Below are 18,375 nucleotides of genomic sequence, written 5' to 3'. Positions count from 1 at the left end.
CATGCACGTGCAGAGAAAAATTATAACATTAAAACCGTGATAACTTTTACTAGAAGCATTTTTGCCAATACATGTACTGTATATTGCAAATATATTTCTATTCAAAGATGTAATAAGCCTATGTGCAATTCAATTTTGACAGGAATGTCCCTTTAACTAGAGCACAGGTGAAATAATCAGCTCAACCATCAGCAGATTATTGCACCTGTGCTGTGGTTAATATATAATGAATATCTGGCTTTCTAAGGGTCCTGATGACTGGAGTTGGGAAACACTGCAGTAGCTCCTGAGACTAATACCAAGGCAATCAAGCAAACTAGAAGTAAATTGGAAAGTTGTTTAAAATTGCATCTATCTAAATCGTGAAAAGTTTAGACTTTACTGTCCATTTAAATACATATTAACTGCTACCTTCGCTTATGTAATATTTAGACATTTACATTTTCAGTCACACCTAGCGAAACAAATTATAGTGTATTGTAGCAGAACAACATGATTTATTCTGCATATAAATGTGTAATTACAGAATTATAAGAAAATAGATATTTTTATCCAGTCAGACATATGCATTCAGACTTTTCTAGAGAAAACAAATGCTGAAAATGGTGGCCGCAAGCGGAATTTGGCTATTTTTGGAGCTGGATTTTTTGGAGTTGCACTTTCACAAGAAGAGATGTGGCTCAGAAAAAAGGCTGAATGCTGCTGTTTGCTGTTATGTTTCGCACTTGTTTCCTCCCAAACATTCTGAATGCACATGTCTATTGGAAGCTTCTTAGGCAGGGGTCAAGTTGAGCGTTAACGCTTGTGAACAGAGTTCCTGCACTATTTTTGCAGGAGGAACTAAGTTCCCTCTGGACAGAGAACAGAAACGCTTCAGTAAACACTGCTGCTGGTAGGAGGAGCTGGAGCACAGTCTGGTTAAAGGGATAGTGAGATCCTCTAGTAATGGGCAGTAACACTTCCTTCAATACACTAAATGCAAGCCTATCACCGGTCCTGGTGTGTGATCACCCTGCACTGTGTTGAACACATGGTGCTTACATGTCTGTGTGGCTTGCTCTGGGGTTATTTAGCTCCCTTCAGCAGAAATAGAACTGCTGCTCCTTAAGTGGGCAGGACTCTGTAACAGAGAAGGATTCTCAGGCCCAAAGGGAACCATTCAACCCTTCATTGAATTTAATTTTCTTTCATTAACACAAGTGTATGGATTATATACATATAAATACAGTGTGTGTGTGTATATATATATATATATATATATATATATATATATAAAACAATATTAATTTGGAGGTGGGGTGAAAGTATTAGTGAGCTCCCACACTTTTTTTGTAGGACTTGACTCCTGTTCTTAGGTTCCTCTACCTTAAAGTCCAGAAGTAAACAAATATTTGTTTTCTTTGCTGTGTCACATCTGTCTACACAGAGAAAACATTACCAGTTTTAAGCCACACCTCTTCCTCGGGTCAATGACCTTTGGCTTGGATAACTTTTCATAAAACATTTGAATCATGCTTTTTTCTGATCATAAAGTTTTTAATTAAGACTATATAAGGGGTCTCTGTCTATCTGGGTATGCCTGAGAAAAGGGTGTGGCTCAACAAGCATAATGTTTGCTCTGTCTAGTATGACATGAGGTGGTTTTTACACCCAAGTTGTTTATAGTAGAAATATTAGGGAATGCATACACATACACACATTTTAATGCAGTATAAATGCTCACTGGCTGAATGCTGCTGAATATGTTGGCACTCTACAAATGACTGATAATAATAGAACATGCCTCTACAGACATGAAAACAAAAAATCTGGTTTATTCAGCACAATATATACTAAAAAAAAAAGTTGTAAAATGCATTCTTTTTCATGAAACAAAGAAAATATTTGGCTTTCATGTCACCTTAATTCCTGGTTTATAGGAGTTAATCATTACTGTTATCCAAGCTTCTGTGATTCAGTTGATTCACTATTGTGATAACATTTATGAACATTGAGGCTTTTTTGTATCAGTGCAAAAGCTAGAAAATCCTCTAGCCTAAACTGTATGAGGTAATATAAGAAATTAATCCTGTAGCCCCATGGGTATGAATACAGCACGCATGCATAGACACTATAAGGCATTAAGCATATCAACTTTAGAATAGCTGCTAGCTCCCCTATATACTCAATTATTATTTTTTGATTAATATTACTAGTGCAAATACAGGGCAATAAACAATAACAAATATAGTATGTATGGCATACATTTCACACCATGATCTCCCATTTGGCTAACAGTTAGCAAACTGACGACCTCTATGTGAAATATGGGTTAATGGTCAGTTGAAATGCATCAGAGGTTTAGCTCTCCCACATTGGATGTTGGATTGTCTTTGATATATTTGAGGGACCATATTTACTCCATTGATGGATTTTTACATAGAAGTATATATATATATTTGAAAAGTTTTGATACTCCTGTTCTAAAAAATATTTGTAAAAACTCACAGATGAAGAATTCTATCAAAAATACGGTGCTCAAATTGACATAAAATTATTTATTTCAAGCAAGGAAAAGTGCAATAAAACTCTACATTGGCAGATTGCATTTTACAATTTACTAAATATGTAGTGCTTTATGCAAAATCAAATTATTTCCACACAATATTGTTGTGGTTATTTGCAGGAACTTTTGACAAAACTGAATTCTAATCATTTTTAACAAACATATGCACATATATTAATACAGCATGGGAATCTTGTAGATATTTACATTCTCAGTCACACCTAGCAGAAGAAACAATAATCTATTGTAGCAGCACAACATGATTTATTATGCATACAATTTAAACTAATGAGCTAGATTACAAGTGGAGCACAAATTTATCATGCACCTGTAAACGGGCTGGTTATTGCTACTGCGAGCTTGAGGAAGCAATTAGCGCTCAGTAAATTAACCAGAAATCAGATCTCTGGTTAATTTTCTAAATGTCCCCCAATTGTCCCCAAAATACAGTGTAGTGTAGTTTATGAAAATAAAAAACATAGTAGTATTTTTTAAAATAATAACTGCATGACGTATGAGGGGTTAAAGTTGGTGGGGTTGCAGTCTATAAGGAACTGTGTTATTACTATAAATATATATGTATATAGTTATATACATATATATATTTATGTGCTAATATGTGTAAATACATATATACTTATCTGGTAATATGTGTATATACACATATAAACACATAAATATATATGTACATATACATTTAAATTTGCTGCCCATTGCTGCCCGACCTACCCCCTTCGCTGCGCTAGGTTCTCATGCCTTTTCTGATATTAGGAGTGGAGCGCAAATATCGCTATAGCAAAAGCAATATTTTCCGCTACACTTATAATCTACCCAATATCTTTTAATACCAAAGTATAAACTATTCAAATTTGCACTACATGGCAAAAAATAGTGCTGCCATATACTGCTCTTGCAAATGGATAACATTCTTGCAAAACTTCTGCTATATAGTGCTCCTGAAATGGGCAGGGTCCTAAGCTAAAGATACCAAGAGAAAGAATAAAAATTGATAATAAAAGTCAATAAGAAAGTTGTTTAAAATTACATACTATCTGAATCATGAAAGAAAAAAAATGTTTCATATTCCTTTAATCAAGGGTTAATGTGTTTCCCCAAATCCTCAGCATGTCATTTGACAGGTTTGCTAATTCTTTAAACTGGAGAGCACTCGTGAAATATGGTATATGCATTTGAACAATGCTTATTGAAGATGTTTGCATATGACAGCTACTATTCATTGCCATCGACTGGATTTAAGAATTTGTTTCTATTTTACATTAAAATGCAAATAGGATAGAAACATCAGCTGATTCTACACAATTTTGCAAAGTTTAAACCAGTTAATGAATCTAACTGAAAGAAGCTTTGTGTTTTAATAATGCACATTAAGTGCAGTGATCAATATTCTGCACCTGCTAAACAACCGCTATTGATATGAGCTAAATAACCAACATGATTTTTCATTACAGCTTTCAGATAGTCTTTAAATATTTTAATGCATAAGGGCTAGATTACAAGTGGAGCATACATTTATCACACGCCCGTAAATGGGCAAATTCGTCCGTTTAAGGGGACTCGATAAATAACCAGCCATTACAAGTGGCTGATTATTGCTACTGCAACCTCGCAGTAGCAATTAGGGCTCCGAAAATTAACCAGAGATCAGATCTCTGGTTAATTTTCTAAATGTGCCCCAATTGCCCTCTAAATTAAGTGTAGTGTAGTTTTTAAGAATAAAAAATAGTAGCATTTTTATTTAAAAAGTAAATACATAAATGAACTGCATGAAGCAGCTTTCAAGGGTGAAAGTGCCTTTACATTGTGGTCTATGGGGGCTGTGTGTTCCCTGTAAATATATATGTATATGCTTATATATTTATGTGTTAATATGTGTATATACATTCATATACTGTACATATATCTTTTAATCTGCTGCCCATCATTGCGTAATTTAACCCTTTCGCTGAGCTTTTCTCATGCCGGGACTCACGGCATCAGAATGAGGCTCCCATTGGAGCCTATAGCAGCGCGCTCAACTTAATATACCAACGCACATTTGCGTGCTCTGGTATTACAAGTGGAGAGCAAATATGGCGCTCGCACTCCTCTCGTAATCTAGCCCTTAAAGGGACATTCAAGTCAAAATAAACTTTTATGATTTAGAAACAGCATGCAGGTTTAAGACACTTTCCAATTTACTTCCATTATCAAAATATGCACAATCTAGTTATATACACACTTTCTGGTGAACAAGATCCTACTGAGCATGTGCACAAGCTCACAGGGTATACGTATACTAGTCTGTGATTGGCTGATGTCTGTCACATGATACAGGGGGCCGGAAAAAATAAATTTGTCAGTAAAAAAAATCTACTGCTTATTTGAAATTCAGAGTAGGTGTTAAATTATTGTCTTTTTTATGTACTTAAAGTGAATGTAAATTTTGATGCTAAAGGGCCAGGTTTTTAAAAATTCGATTAAAAACAGGGGTACTTTAATTCATCAAAATTTACATTTCACTCGTGTTATGAAAAAATACTTACCTTTTAATCTTGACAGCTGCTCCAGCTTCCTCCGCCCGTCGCAAAGCCTCTTCCTGAGTCTAAAATGAGGAATTCAGCGTCCTCCAATCACGGCGTTGAATCAGACACTGATTCCCCCGGGAGGGGGGAACCGTGATTGGAGGATGACTGATCCATCATTTCTGACGTCAGAAATTGCTTGTGATGACCGGGGAGAAGCTGGAGCGGCTGTCAAGTTTAAAAGGTAAGTTTTTTTTCACAACACAAGTGAAATGTAAATTCTGATGAATTAAATTGCCCCTGTTTTTAATCGAAATTTTAAAAACCGGGCACTTTAGCATCAAAATTTACATTCACTTTAATGATTAGGCAATTCTACTGCATTGAGTGGTCCTTTAATGTTGTGTTAACTGAAAATTGTCTTTTCTAGCATTTAGTTCTCTGCTCATTTATTCATTATCATTGAAGAGAGTTTCTGAAGTGAAACCTTACATTAAAGGGACATTAAACACTACAACAATTAATGCACCTCCATCTAATCATGTGTGCTGCCATTTTGCAACCATTTTCCACAGCAGGCACTTGAAGGAGAGTTGCTGCACGTGTGCAAACACGTCAGCTCAGGAATGCAGAGAAAGATCAATTTCAACATGGAGGCACCCATGACTAGAGAGAGGTGGAGCAAAACCTCAACACTATGCTTATAAAATGTATTTAGGCCAGAGTACGAGTGGCACGTAACAGTAACACGTAAGCAAAAAGGGATTTATCGCGGGAGTTTGTGTGCGTCGGATATAGCGCTTGTATACAAATATAAACACATAGATACATATGTACATACACACACACATATATATATATATATATATATATATATATATATATATATGTGCATTGGAGCCCTTTGCAGTTAAGTAGATGTAAACATGTAAAAGCATATGCATGCAATATTCATATTTAATCAAGTGTTATGTATCTACTGTAAATATTTCACATTCCAATGTTCTGTACATAGCAGAATATTTTCTATGTATTTATAAATAGATAATCCTATGCATATATCAGTATATATCTATAATTATATATAATCATGTGTATACATATATATATATATATATAGGTATAAATATATATTGTACCAAAATACCATCATATCCTATATAATAAAAGGTCAAGTGTGTTTGTCCGAAGCTGTCATGCGCAGTAGAGACTGCGCATGAGGACAAACACACCTGGCCTTCCAACTGACCTGGCGTTGTGTGGTGGAGTGGGCGTGGCCGGGGCGACGTGGGCGTGGTCAGACGGGTGCGACAAGGATGTGACCAGGCGTGACGTGGGCGGGGCCGGGCATGATGCTGGCGGGGCTGGGCGGGGCCAGATGCCGGGCCTGCCGAGAGACAGAGAGCTTTAAAGAGGGGGATAGAGAGAACAGAAGAGGGTGAATAGAGAGAGGGAGAGAGAGACAGCAAAAGAGAGAGGGGGAGAGAGACAGCAAAAGAGAGGGGGGAGAGAGACAGCAAAAGAGAGGCGGGAGAGAGACAGCAAAAGAGAGGGGGGAGAAACAGCAAAAGAGAGGGGGAGAGAGACAGCAAAAGAGAGAGGTGGGAGAGAGACAGCAAAATACAGAGGGGAGAGAGACAGCAAAAGAGAGGGGGGAGAGAGACAGCAAAAGAGAGGAGGGAGAGAGACAGCAAAAGAGAGGGGGGAGAGAGACAGCAAAAGAGAGGGGGGAGAGATAAAGCAAAAGAGAGGGGGAGAGAGACAGCAAAAGAGAGGGGGGATAGAGACAGCAAAAGAGAGGGGGGAGAGAGACAGCAAAAGAGAGGCGGGATAGAGCACAAAAGAGAGGGGGGAGAGAGCGCAAAAGAGAGGGGGAGAGAGCGCAAAAGAGAGGGGGGAGAGAGCGCAAAAGAGAGGGGGGAGAGAGCGCAAAAGAGGGGGAGAGAGCGCAAAAGAGAGGGGGGAGAGAGTGCAAAAGAGAGGGGGAGAGAGAGCGCAAAAGAGGGGGGAAAAGTGCAAAAGAGAGGGGGAGAGAGCGCAAAAGAGAGGGGGGGGAGAGCACAAAAGAGAGGGGGGAGAGATCGCAAAAGAGAGGGGGAGAGAGCGCAAAAGAGAGGGGGAGAGAGCACAAAAGAGAGGGGAGAGAGAGCACAAAAGAGAGGGGAAGAGAGCGCAAAAGAGAGGGGGAGAGAGATCAAAAGAGAGGGAGAGAGACAGCAAAAGAGAGGAGAGAGAGAGCAAACGAGAGGAGAGAGAGAGCAAACGAGAGGAGAGAGAGCAAACGAGAGGGGGGAAGAGAGAGAGCAAAAGAGAGGGAGAGAGACAACAAAAAAGGGGGAGAGAGAGAGCAAAATAGAGGGAGAGAGACAGCAAAAGAGGGGGAGAGAGAGCAAAAGAGAGGGGGGAGAGAGAGAACAAAAAGAGAGGGGGGAGAGAGCAAGAGAGAGGGGGAGAGAGAGAGCAAAAGAGAGGGGGGGAGAGAGAGCAAAAGAGAGGGGGGAGAGAGAGCAAAAGCGAGGGGGGAGAGAGAGAGCAAAAGAGAGGGGGGAGAGAGAGAGCAAAAGAGAGGGGGGAGAGAGCAAAAGAGAGGGGGGAGAGAGAGAGTAAAAGAGAGGGGAGAGAGAGAGAGCAAGGGGTGGGACCGCTGTACTTCAAAAAATGGCCCACGTACATGGGCTTTAGGACTAGTATATATATAAATAGATAAATATGTATTTAAGAATAAATAGAACATAACGTTTTTACTTTCAACTTATAATACAAGCGCTACCCGTTGCACGCTATCCGCGTTAGCGTGCAAGTGGGAGCCTCTCTGGCCCATGGTGTTTAATTATTTCTTAAATTGAAAGTACCAGTATGTAATTTATTAAATTTTGCATTATTTATACATTAATAATGTTATTGACACCAGCGTAACATTATATTAATATTTTGAATATATTGTAAATTAAATTATGGTTATAAACTTGATTTGTAGGCTATACAGTTGTGACCATGAAAAGTGCAAGTATAAAACTTCATGATTTCATGACATAAATGCATATCAAGGAGACAAAGGGGTACGTTTGAGTCTGATTCCTACTTAGAGTTGTAAACTTGCAAAGCTCTGAAACTTTGTCTCTTTCTTAGTTAATTAAAAATCAATATTGTAATGGAACTCTTCTCTTTAAAATTAGGTGTCACATGACCATTGATGACAAATTCTTAACCATTATAATCAGGATTAAAAGTAACTCCTTGACGGTAGGTGAATCAATGGTCCATTCCATAACAACTTTAGAACTATTAAATACTGTATACAAGAAAACTGTAGCACTCTTACTACCAAGAATAAACGCTTACTCAAAATCTTATACATTATAAATAGCAGCGTGCCTTTTTTTCATGATAAATCAGGTGACCTACTGAATTATAACATGAAAAGCAATAGATATAGTAACATAGCAGATGAGGTTAAAAGAAGACAGAAGCCCATCAAGTTCAACTGTACAGATCCTACCTGATATACAATAAAGAAGCTGCCAATTGAACTTACATTAAAGAGATAGGAAAATCAAAATTAAACTTGCACGATTCATATAGAGCCGGTCATTTTAAGGAACTTTTAAATTCACTTCTATTATCAAATGTGCTTCGTTCTCTTTGTATCCCTTGTTGAAAAAGAATAATCACATATCCTACACTAGTGGGAGCTAGCTGCTGATTGGTGCCTGCACACATTTGTCTCTTGTGATTGGCTAACTAGATTTGCCAGTAGTGCAATGCTGTTCCTTCAGCAAAGGATAACAGGATAATGAAGCAAATTTGAAAACAGAAGTAAATTGAAAAGTTGTTTAAAATTGTATGTTCTATCCAAACCATAAAAAAAAAATAATAATTTGGATTTCATGTCCCTTTAATACAAATAGAATTGACCCATGTAACGCAAACAATCATATGATGTATTGCCTATTAATAATTAAAAAAAGATATAACAGCCAAAACAGAAATATGCATGGATGCATTTCCATTTGTATTAGCAACATGCTTCTAGTAAAATGTATTACTGTTTCATGGGTATATATGAATGTGATAAACTGAGTCATTAAGATAAAATCCACCACTGACTCTTGATTATGAGCAGATACTTTGTTTGAATGAGGGTGCATAGAACACATCATTTTTGAGAAGTTACAGCAAAAATGGTCGTAACACTTTCTAATATAACAACAAATCTATATATAAATATACTGAAATCATTTACTTCAGATTTTCCTGATCTAGGTAGCAAGCAAAATGATCAAATTTCAGCATTCATCCATTAAAATATATGAGTATTTGAAAATCATTATATAAAACATGTCAAATTGTCAATTAAAATAGGCAAAAATGACTTTAACACTAATGCAGAAATATTGTAGCACCAGACCATCAACTGGAAATGACCTAAATATGTATAGCTTAGAGGAGAGAAGGGAAAGAGGTGATATGATAGCAACTTTCAAGTACATTAAAGGGTTTAGTAAAACTGAGGCTGTGGGTATTTTACATAAAATGGAAAATTCAAGAACAAGGGGTCATGAGCTCAAGCTAAAGAGTAGTAGATTCAGGAGTAATTTGAGGAAGCACTTCTTTACAGAAAGAGTGATTGATTTATGGAATAAACTTCCTCAAGAGGTAGTAGCAACAAACACTGTGGGGGACTTTAAAAATGCATGGGACAAGCATAGGGCTATCCTACGAACTAGATAAGTTTATACTGTTAGGTAAGGTGGGGCAGACTTGCTGGGCCTATGGCTCTTATCTGCCGTCAATATCTATGTTTCTAAGTGATTTATTAAATGTAATATGTCTGTTCCATGTCCCTTTAGGGATTAATGTTTCTATAAACCTATTAAAAATTAGCACCTGGTTATTTTTGGAATCACTGTTCTTCCAACGTTGCTGCTCCCACACATCTACTTTATCTGCTGTATGTAAAACGTACAAAACTCCAGGGGATTCCTGCAGCAGAAAAATTAAACAGAAACTAATAAAATAACAAAATAAATCACTCCAAGTACAAAGAAAGCTACAAAAACAAGTGAATATACTATCACAATTAAACATATTGTACAGCCCTTTTAATTTAGTTTATTACATTAAAGCAGCAGTAAAGTTAAAATAAAACTTGATTGTTTCCGATAATAACTTTCCAATTTAATTCTATTAGCAAATTTGCCTCATTTTTTCTGTATCCTTTCTCGAAAAGCATGCCTAGATAGGCTCAGTGGCAGCAATGCACTGCTGGGAACTAGCTGGTGATTGATGGCTACACATATATTATCTTTGGCTCTCCAGGTATGTTCAGCTAGCTCCCAGTAGTGCATTTTTGCGTCTTCTCTTCAACAAAGGATACCAAGAGATCAAAGCAAATTTGATAATAGAAATACATTGGGAACTTTAAAATTGTATGCTCTATCTGAATCATGGAAGTTTTATTTTGACTTTACTGTCGCTGTAAGTTTAATAATTAATAACATACAGTTACTATAAAATCAAGACAATTTTCCAAATTTCAATAAAAGTATATTATAAGTAAGATGATTCTAAATTTGAATATATAAACATCTTGACAGTCGTTAGGCTTTGTTTGGTAACATGCTAGAAGTTTCTGGTACAGCACTTGAAGGAAACTTCTAGTGTAAAAATAAAATGGTCTATTTAGGTAGTACATTTTATTCTTAAAGGGGCGCGCAAGTCAAAACTAAATCTGTATGATTCAGATAGAGCATACATTTTTCAAAAAACGTTATCAAAATGTGCAGAATCTTTATATATGTTCACTTTCTGAGCCAGCAGCTCCTATGGAACACGTAAAAGAGTGCACAGTATATATGTATTTGTGTTTCTTTTTCATTGGCTGATGGCTGTCGCATGATAAAGGGGAGGAAAAGTGTAAAAAATGCAAAATATATATATAAATTTGCAAAGTAAAAGTTCAATACTTGGTGAACACAATAGGGATAAGGACATTTGAAGGTTTCATGTCCCTTTAAGTTAATAGTGCATTTTTTTACACTACAGTATTCCTTTAAATTCAGTATTTCTCAAACCCAGTCCTCAGGAACCTTAAAAGGACTTATAATCATTATATCTTAACTAGAACACAGGTGAAATAATCTGCTCATCCATCACCTGATTATTTCACCTGTACTCTAGTTAAAGGGACAGTCAACACCAGAAGTTTTGTTTTTTTAAGACAGATAATCCCTTAATTACCTATTCCCCAATTTTGCATAACCAATACAGTTATAATAATACATATTTTACCTCACTGATTACCTTGTATCTAAGCCTCTGCAGACTGCCCCCTTATTTCAGTTCTTTTGACAGACTTGCATTTTAGCCAATCAGTGCTCACTCCTCACAATCACGCGCATGAGCTCAATGTTATCTATATGAAACACATTAACTAACGCCCTCTAGTGGTGAAAAACTGTCCAAATGCAATTAGATTAGAGGCAGCCTTCAAGGTCTAAGAAATTAGCATATGAACCTCCTAGGTTTAGCTTTTAACTAAGAATACCAAGAGAACATAGCAAAATTGGTGATACAAGTCAATTGAAAAGTTGTTTAAAATGCATGCCCTATTTGAATTATGAAAGTTTTTTTGAACTTGACTGTCCGTTTAAGATATAATGAATATCAGGCTTGATAAAGGTCCTGAGGACTGAAGATGGAAAACACTGATTTAATTAAAGGGACCCAAAAATGTTATTTCATGATTTAGGCAGAGCATACAATTTTAAACAACTTTCCAATTTACTTCTATTATCAAATTTGTTTCATTCACTTGGTATAATTTGTTGAAGCAGCAGCAATGCACTACTGGTTTCTAACTGAACATAAGTGAGCCAATGACAATCAGTATATATACTGTATACTGCCACCAATCAGCAACTAGAACATAGGTCATTTGCTGCTTCTGTTCTGAGCTTACCTAGAAAAACCTTTCAGCAAAGGATAACAAGAGAAGGAAGCAAATTAAATAATACAAGTAAATTGGAAAGGTGTTTAAAATTGTATGCTCTGTCTCAATCATGAATGTCTAATTATAACTTTACTGTCCCTTTAATGTCTCTTTGTTTTCTATATAATTTTATATATCCTTCTTGGTTCTCAGTCTTTCTTTCATCTCACAAGCTTTTTTTGCATTTTTTTCAAATATAGCTTCACTTTTATCCATAATGTTCCTCATTACCCTATCTATCCTCTTTTTTTATATTTTATCTCTTATCCTCAAAATGCACCATTTACATAATAGCATCTTCCCTTCTCATATCTATCCATTCCTTGTTTTTACTTAATGTTTTCTCCCATCTCCACCTCGTCTATCTGCTTACAATCTACTATGCTAAGTAGGCAAATTCTCTAAACAGTCAGAAAGAAGCAAAATGATTGATTATATCTAGCAGGGAACTTGGGCAATATTTAATAATTGGGATTTTTCATATAGTATAGCTTTAACACCAGCCCATTTTATCTCTAAAACAAATATCTACCAAAGTAAGCAATAAAATAAGCAAACTTGCATAAATCTCTGCTTCGTATTATGTAAAATATCAACTGTGTGTTGTTTTTTTAAGAGGGTGGTGCTGTTTTGTACAGCAAACTATTTTATTCCCTTGAATTTAGTATCTAGTCGTTTACATAATCAACATTTTTTAGTCAACCCTGCAGTGTCTGTAGAATCATGTTATTGGTCATTTGAAAGAGGAGTATTTTCTTTTTAATTAGAGGTCTCATGGATATACAGATTCATTTTGACAAGGATACACAGCATTCACATATTTTGTTTATTAAACCTAGTTTATCAGACTTTTGTTCCTCTTGTGGACTTCTAACCAGTATTAAAGGGACACTGAACCCACATTTTTTTCTTTCTTGATTCAGATAAAGCATGAAATTTTAAGCAACTTTCTAATTAAATCCTATTATCAAATTTTCTTCATTCTCTTGGTATCTTTATTTTAAATGCACGAATGAAAGTTTAGATGCCGGCCCATTTTTGGTGAACAACCTGGGTTGTTTTTGCTGATTGGAGGATAAATTCATCCACCAATAAAAAGTGCTGTCCAGAGTCTGAACCAAAAAGAAGATTAGATGCCTTCTTTTTCAAATAAAGATAGCAAGTGAATGAAAAAAAAAATTGATAATTGGAGTAAATTAGAAAGTTGCTTAAAATTGCATGCTCTAGCAGAATCACAAAAGAAAAAAATTGGGTTCAGTGTTCCTTTAACTTCCCCTATATACAACATTTAATAAGTAACTGTTTTGAGAGTTACATTTTAATAGTAAATCAAGAATAGGAACATAGATGGCACTAGATTTTTAAATTTGGGGTGCAAACAAAAATGACAAAAAAGGCTTTTTTTCTTAGCATCACCCTTATGCTCTGAAGATTCAGGCTAATGTTTCTGTTAAGATGGTCTAAGTAACATGGTCTAAGGCACCTGAGGGCACTAGATTTTATGTCCCTCATGAAAAAGCAGAACTAAGAATGTGTGCCATAGTTTTTGTGATTGCAGGAAATAGCTGAACTGAATTTTTGAGGCTTCAAAACTATTTATCTGTGCCCCTGTGTGCTTTGTTCATCAATGGTCTAAGGTATGGTCATCATTTGTAGAGCTTCTTAGAGCACTACATACTGTATGTGTAGAAATAATTGTTTTAAAGCTCTTAAGCAACAGAGTCTCCCTTGATTGTGAGCTTTAATATTATTTTATGACTGTTTGCACCAATTTTTTTATTCAGATTATAATTATTTAGGTAACCTTTTATAATGTTTCATGGCTGTAAAGCAACGAGCAATGATATCATGATTTGGATTTATGTTTAATTAGTCCAGAAGAATAAAGCACTGAATCAAGATTTTATCAACAGATTTTGGACACCTAAAGTAAAACATACAGTATCTCACAAAAGTGAGTACACCCCTCACATTTTTGTAAATATTTTATTATATATTTTCATGTGACAACACTGAAGAAATGACACTTTGCTACAATGTAAAGTGGTGAGTGTACAGCCTGTATAACAGTGTAAATTTGCTGTCCCCTCAAAATAACTCAACACACAGCCATTCATGTCTAAATTGTTGGCAACAAAAGTGAGTACACCCCTAAGTGGAAATGTCCAAATTGGGCCCAAAGTGTCAATATTTTGTGTGGTCACCATTATTTTCCAGCACTGCCTTAATCCTCTTGGACATGGAGTTTACCAGAGCTTCACAGGTTGCCACTGGAGTCCTCTTCTACTCCTCCATGACGACATCACAGAGTTGGTGAATGTTAGAGAGCTTGGGCCCCCCCCCATCTTCCATTTGAGGATGCCCCACAGATGGTCAATAGGGTTTAGGTCTGGAGACATGCTTGACCAGTCCATCACCTTTACCCTCAGCTTCTTTTGCAAGGCAGTGGTTGTCTTGGAGGTGTGATTGGGGTCATTATCATGTTGGAATACTGCCCTGTGGCCAAATCGCTGTAGGGAGGGGATCATGCTCTGCTTCAGTATGTCACAGTACATGTTGGCATTCATGGTTTCCTCAATTAATTGTAGCTCCCCAGTGCCGGCAGCACTCATGCAGGCCCTGACCATGACACGCCCACCACCATGCTTCACTGTAGGCAAGACACACTTGTCTTTGTACTCCTCACCTGGTTGCTGCCAAATACGCTTGACACCATCTGAACCAAATAAGCTTATCTTATAGTAATCCATGTCCTTAGTCTGCTTGTCTTCAGAAAACTGTTTGCTGACTTTCTTGTGCATTATCTTTAGAAGAGGCTTCCTTCTGTGATGACAGCTATGCAGACCAATTTGATGCAGTGTGCGGTGTATGGTCTGAGCACTGACAGGCTGAACCCCCACCCCTTCAACCTCTGCAGCAATGCTGACAGCATGCATACGTCTATTTCCCAAAGACAACCTCTGGATATGATGCTGAGCATGTGCACTCAGCTTCTTTGGTTGACCATAGCGAGGCCTGTTCTGAGTGGAACCTGTCCTGTGAAACCGCTGTATGGTCTTGACCACGTGTTGCAGCTCAGTTTCAGGGTCTTGGCAATCTTCTTATAGCCTAGACCATCTTTATGTTGAGCAACAATTCTTTTTTTTACAGATCCTCAGAGAGTTCTTTGCCATGAGGTGCCATGTTCAACTTCCAGTGACCAGTATGAGAGAGTGTGAGAGCGATAACGCCAAATTTAACGCACCTGCTTCCCATTCACACCTGAGACCTTGTAACACTAACAAGTCACATGACAGCGGGGAGGGAAAATGGCTAATTGGGCCCAATTTGGACATTTCCACTTAGGGGTGTACTCACTTTTGTTGCCAACAGTTTAGACATTAATGGCTGTGTATTGAGTGGTTTTGAAGGGTCAGCAAATTTACACTGTTATACAGGCTGTACACTCACTACTTTACATTGTAGCAAAGTGTCATTTCTTCAGTCTTGTCCCATGAAAAGATATAATAAAATATTTACAAACATTTGAGGGGTGTACTCACTTTTGTGAGATACTGTATGTTATGTTCAGCAAATGACCATATAGATTATTGTAGTGGAACAGTATAATAACCAAAGTGCTTATTCAATGTATTATAAACATGGAGAGAAAGCAAAATATGTATGTGCCAAATACACTATAACCCCCTTTATTTGCCAATGAGTTACGGCTCTTTGCAAAAAATAAAATAAAATAAAATAGAGTAGTAAGCGTATTAATGAGCAGATGAATCTGAAAAATAAGCTACAATGATTTAAAACTAGCTAAAGCTGTTCAAGTCAATGCAAAAAAATAAATAAAAATCCCCCAAATCCATACCCTCACAAAAAAAAAAAACTTTGCATAGCAAGTATGCAGCTGCAATCCAATTACTTCATACTTATGTAAACTAAGTAATCATTTGGTTTATTGATATAAAACATGTCTACACTATTTACTTCTGGTCAATCAATGGTAATTAATAGTTAATAACTAACTGGTGTAGGGACACAAAAGGTTAAGTACATATTTGTATACCATAAGACAAATAAGTGATTGACTCACCTGCTTTCCAATAATTACATTTTCTTCCATAGTTTCCTCCTTATTTAAAATCATCCAGACACAGACTACAATTAACAATAAAGAAATAAAAACATATATTCTGCATTAGTGCTTTAATGCTTTTTATAATAAGAACACATAGTAAGATGTAATAAGGAAATAAAGTTGTGCAATGAGTGCATTATAACCATGTACAGTAATAAGTTGTCTTCCTTGCAGTTGGCACACACAGCACTACTGAAAGGAAAGATTATTTGGAAAAATGCAGGAACACAGTTATGAATGGATCATATTATACACAGATCATAACTACATAAAACATCCCATGAAAATAAAAACGTAATATTGCATTTTTTCAAATTCTCTGGAATTATGCCAAATATGTGCAAATATTATTGCTCTCTGAAAAACATGAGGAATATATGAATAACTGAATATATTTAATGAAAAGCTTTGTTTTGTCCTTAAGGCAATACATTTTATAAAAATTAATTAGACATAGGTATAATAGTTTGCTAATATTACTAACAACAGCATATGGGAGGGGAGGAAGGGAGGGGAGGAGAAAGGGAGGGGAGAAAGGTAGGGGAGGAAGGGAAGGGGGAGGGGAGGAAGTGGGAGGGGAGGAAGGGAGGGGGGAGGGGAGAGGAAGAAAGGGAGGGAGGAAGCGAGGAAGGAAGGGAGGAAGGGGAGGGGGAGGAAGGGGGGAGGAAGGGGGGAGGAAGGGAGGAGGAAGGGAGGAGGGGGGAGGAGGAAGGGAGGAGTGGGGAGGAGGAAGGGAGGAGGGGGGAGGAGGAAGGGAGGAGGGGGGAGGAGGAAGGGAGGAGGGAGGGAGGAGGAAGGGAGGAGGGGGGGAGGAGGAAGGGAGGAGGGGGGAGGAGGAAGGGAGGAGGGGGGAGGAGGAAGGGAGGAGGGGGGAGGAGGAAGGGAGGAGGGGGGAGGAGGAAGGGAGGAGGGGGGAGGAGGAAGGGAGGAGGGGGGAGGAGGAAGGGAGGAAGGGGGAGGAGGAAGGGAGGAAGGGGGAGGAGGAGGAGGGGAGGAGGAAGGAGAGGTACAGAAGTTTTAAAGCTCACTATTCCTGCAGTTCAAAATAAATCTCAATTGTATCCCTTATTTATTGGGTGAGCCTATATCATCTGTTGGTAATTACTACTGTGAGTCAGTTTTGACTTAAGGAAAATACTCATGTGATTTTCCCATTTTTACACAATAGAAAGGATTATTGAGTTTACTAACATAACCCAATACTTTTGAAAGAAAGATCATCCAGGTATGAATCACAACAACCTTTTATTTTAAAGCAGGACACAGGTTCCATACAAACATGTCTTACTATAACTACATATATTGTATAGTCATGACGACAAGTTTATACTATAAATGCTATTATAAATAAAATGTCAAGTTATATACAAAGTACTACTTATATAAATAAGCCTAATGAATAATATGCAATGCATTAAATTAGCTTATAGGCTATAGCTATGAAAATCTAACTCAGTAGTTGTTTAGGCATTCTACATACTTTATACACACTAGCCTTGTAACCCATTGCTGCTAGAGAAAACTGCAATAATTGCCCTCTGGGAGACATTGGGTTGAAACAGGTTATTCCAGCATGAGACAATTCATAAAGGGAATACTTTTAAATGAAAACACAAAATATATTTTAAAGTAAATATATAACATTCTCATGAACAGTAAACTATTTCACAGAATAACTAAACTCAAAGTACTGTAACTCACCACACTGTAAAAGGTCAGACGACTTAGCAAATGTGTCTGTACACACACAGTAACCGGCTTCTTTTCCCACTGGGCTGTAAGACCAGCCTCCTCCAGCACAGCACAAACCACAAATCGTTGCTGAGACACTCCCACTATACTGTTTTCCACCTCTTCATCGGTCAATGAAAAAAGCACTGCAAACTTTTACAACGTTATGTCTCACCAGTAACTGCATATGTATTTAATAGCTGTCGCCTAAGATCATTATGATTCATCTCAAGCTGTCATAAAAGTTTGAAGCAAAGGTGTATGGATTTGTTCATGGGACACATAAAAGTATTATCTGTAATGACAGACTTTCATTTTCCAGTACAGCACAGACCCGTTTGTAGTAAATAAATGTATAAAACAAAGTCTTAGTTCAATGATAAAATTATAGTCATCCCCCAGCTGGCTATTTTCTCTACTGAGAAACCTGAAGTTGCTGCTACTGTACATGAACATT

The 18,375-nt window shown here is 37.1% G+C and overlaps 1 protein-coding gene across 1 annotated transcript in view; it reads right to left on the bottom strand.

The window, feature by feature from the left end:
- STEAP1 (STEAP family member 1) overlaps positions 1-18,070 on the bottom strand; it is a 69,183-nt gene extending 51,113 nt beyond the window's left edge. The window contains 3 exon segments of the mRNA XM_053713988.1: positions 9,955-10,050; positions 16,143-16,207; positions 17,889-18,070. Coding sequence (XP_053569963.1) covers positions 9,955-10,050; positions 16,143-16,196 — 150 coding nt within the window. The 5' untranslated portion in view covers positions 16,197-16,207; positions 17,889-18,070.
- Positions 18,071-18,375: the final 305 nt, after the last annotated feature.

The sequence above is a fragment of the Bombina bombina genome, chromosome 5, assembly GCF_027579735.1.
Source record: "Bombina bombina isolate aBomBom1 chromosome 5, aBomBom1.pri, whole genome shotgun sequence".
Taxonomy (NCBI): Eukaryota; Metazoa; Chordata; class Amphibia; order Anura; family Bombinatoridae; genus Bombina; species Bombina bombina.
This window is presented reverse-complemented; position numbering and strand designations above follow the sequence as displayed.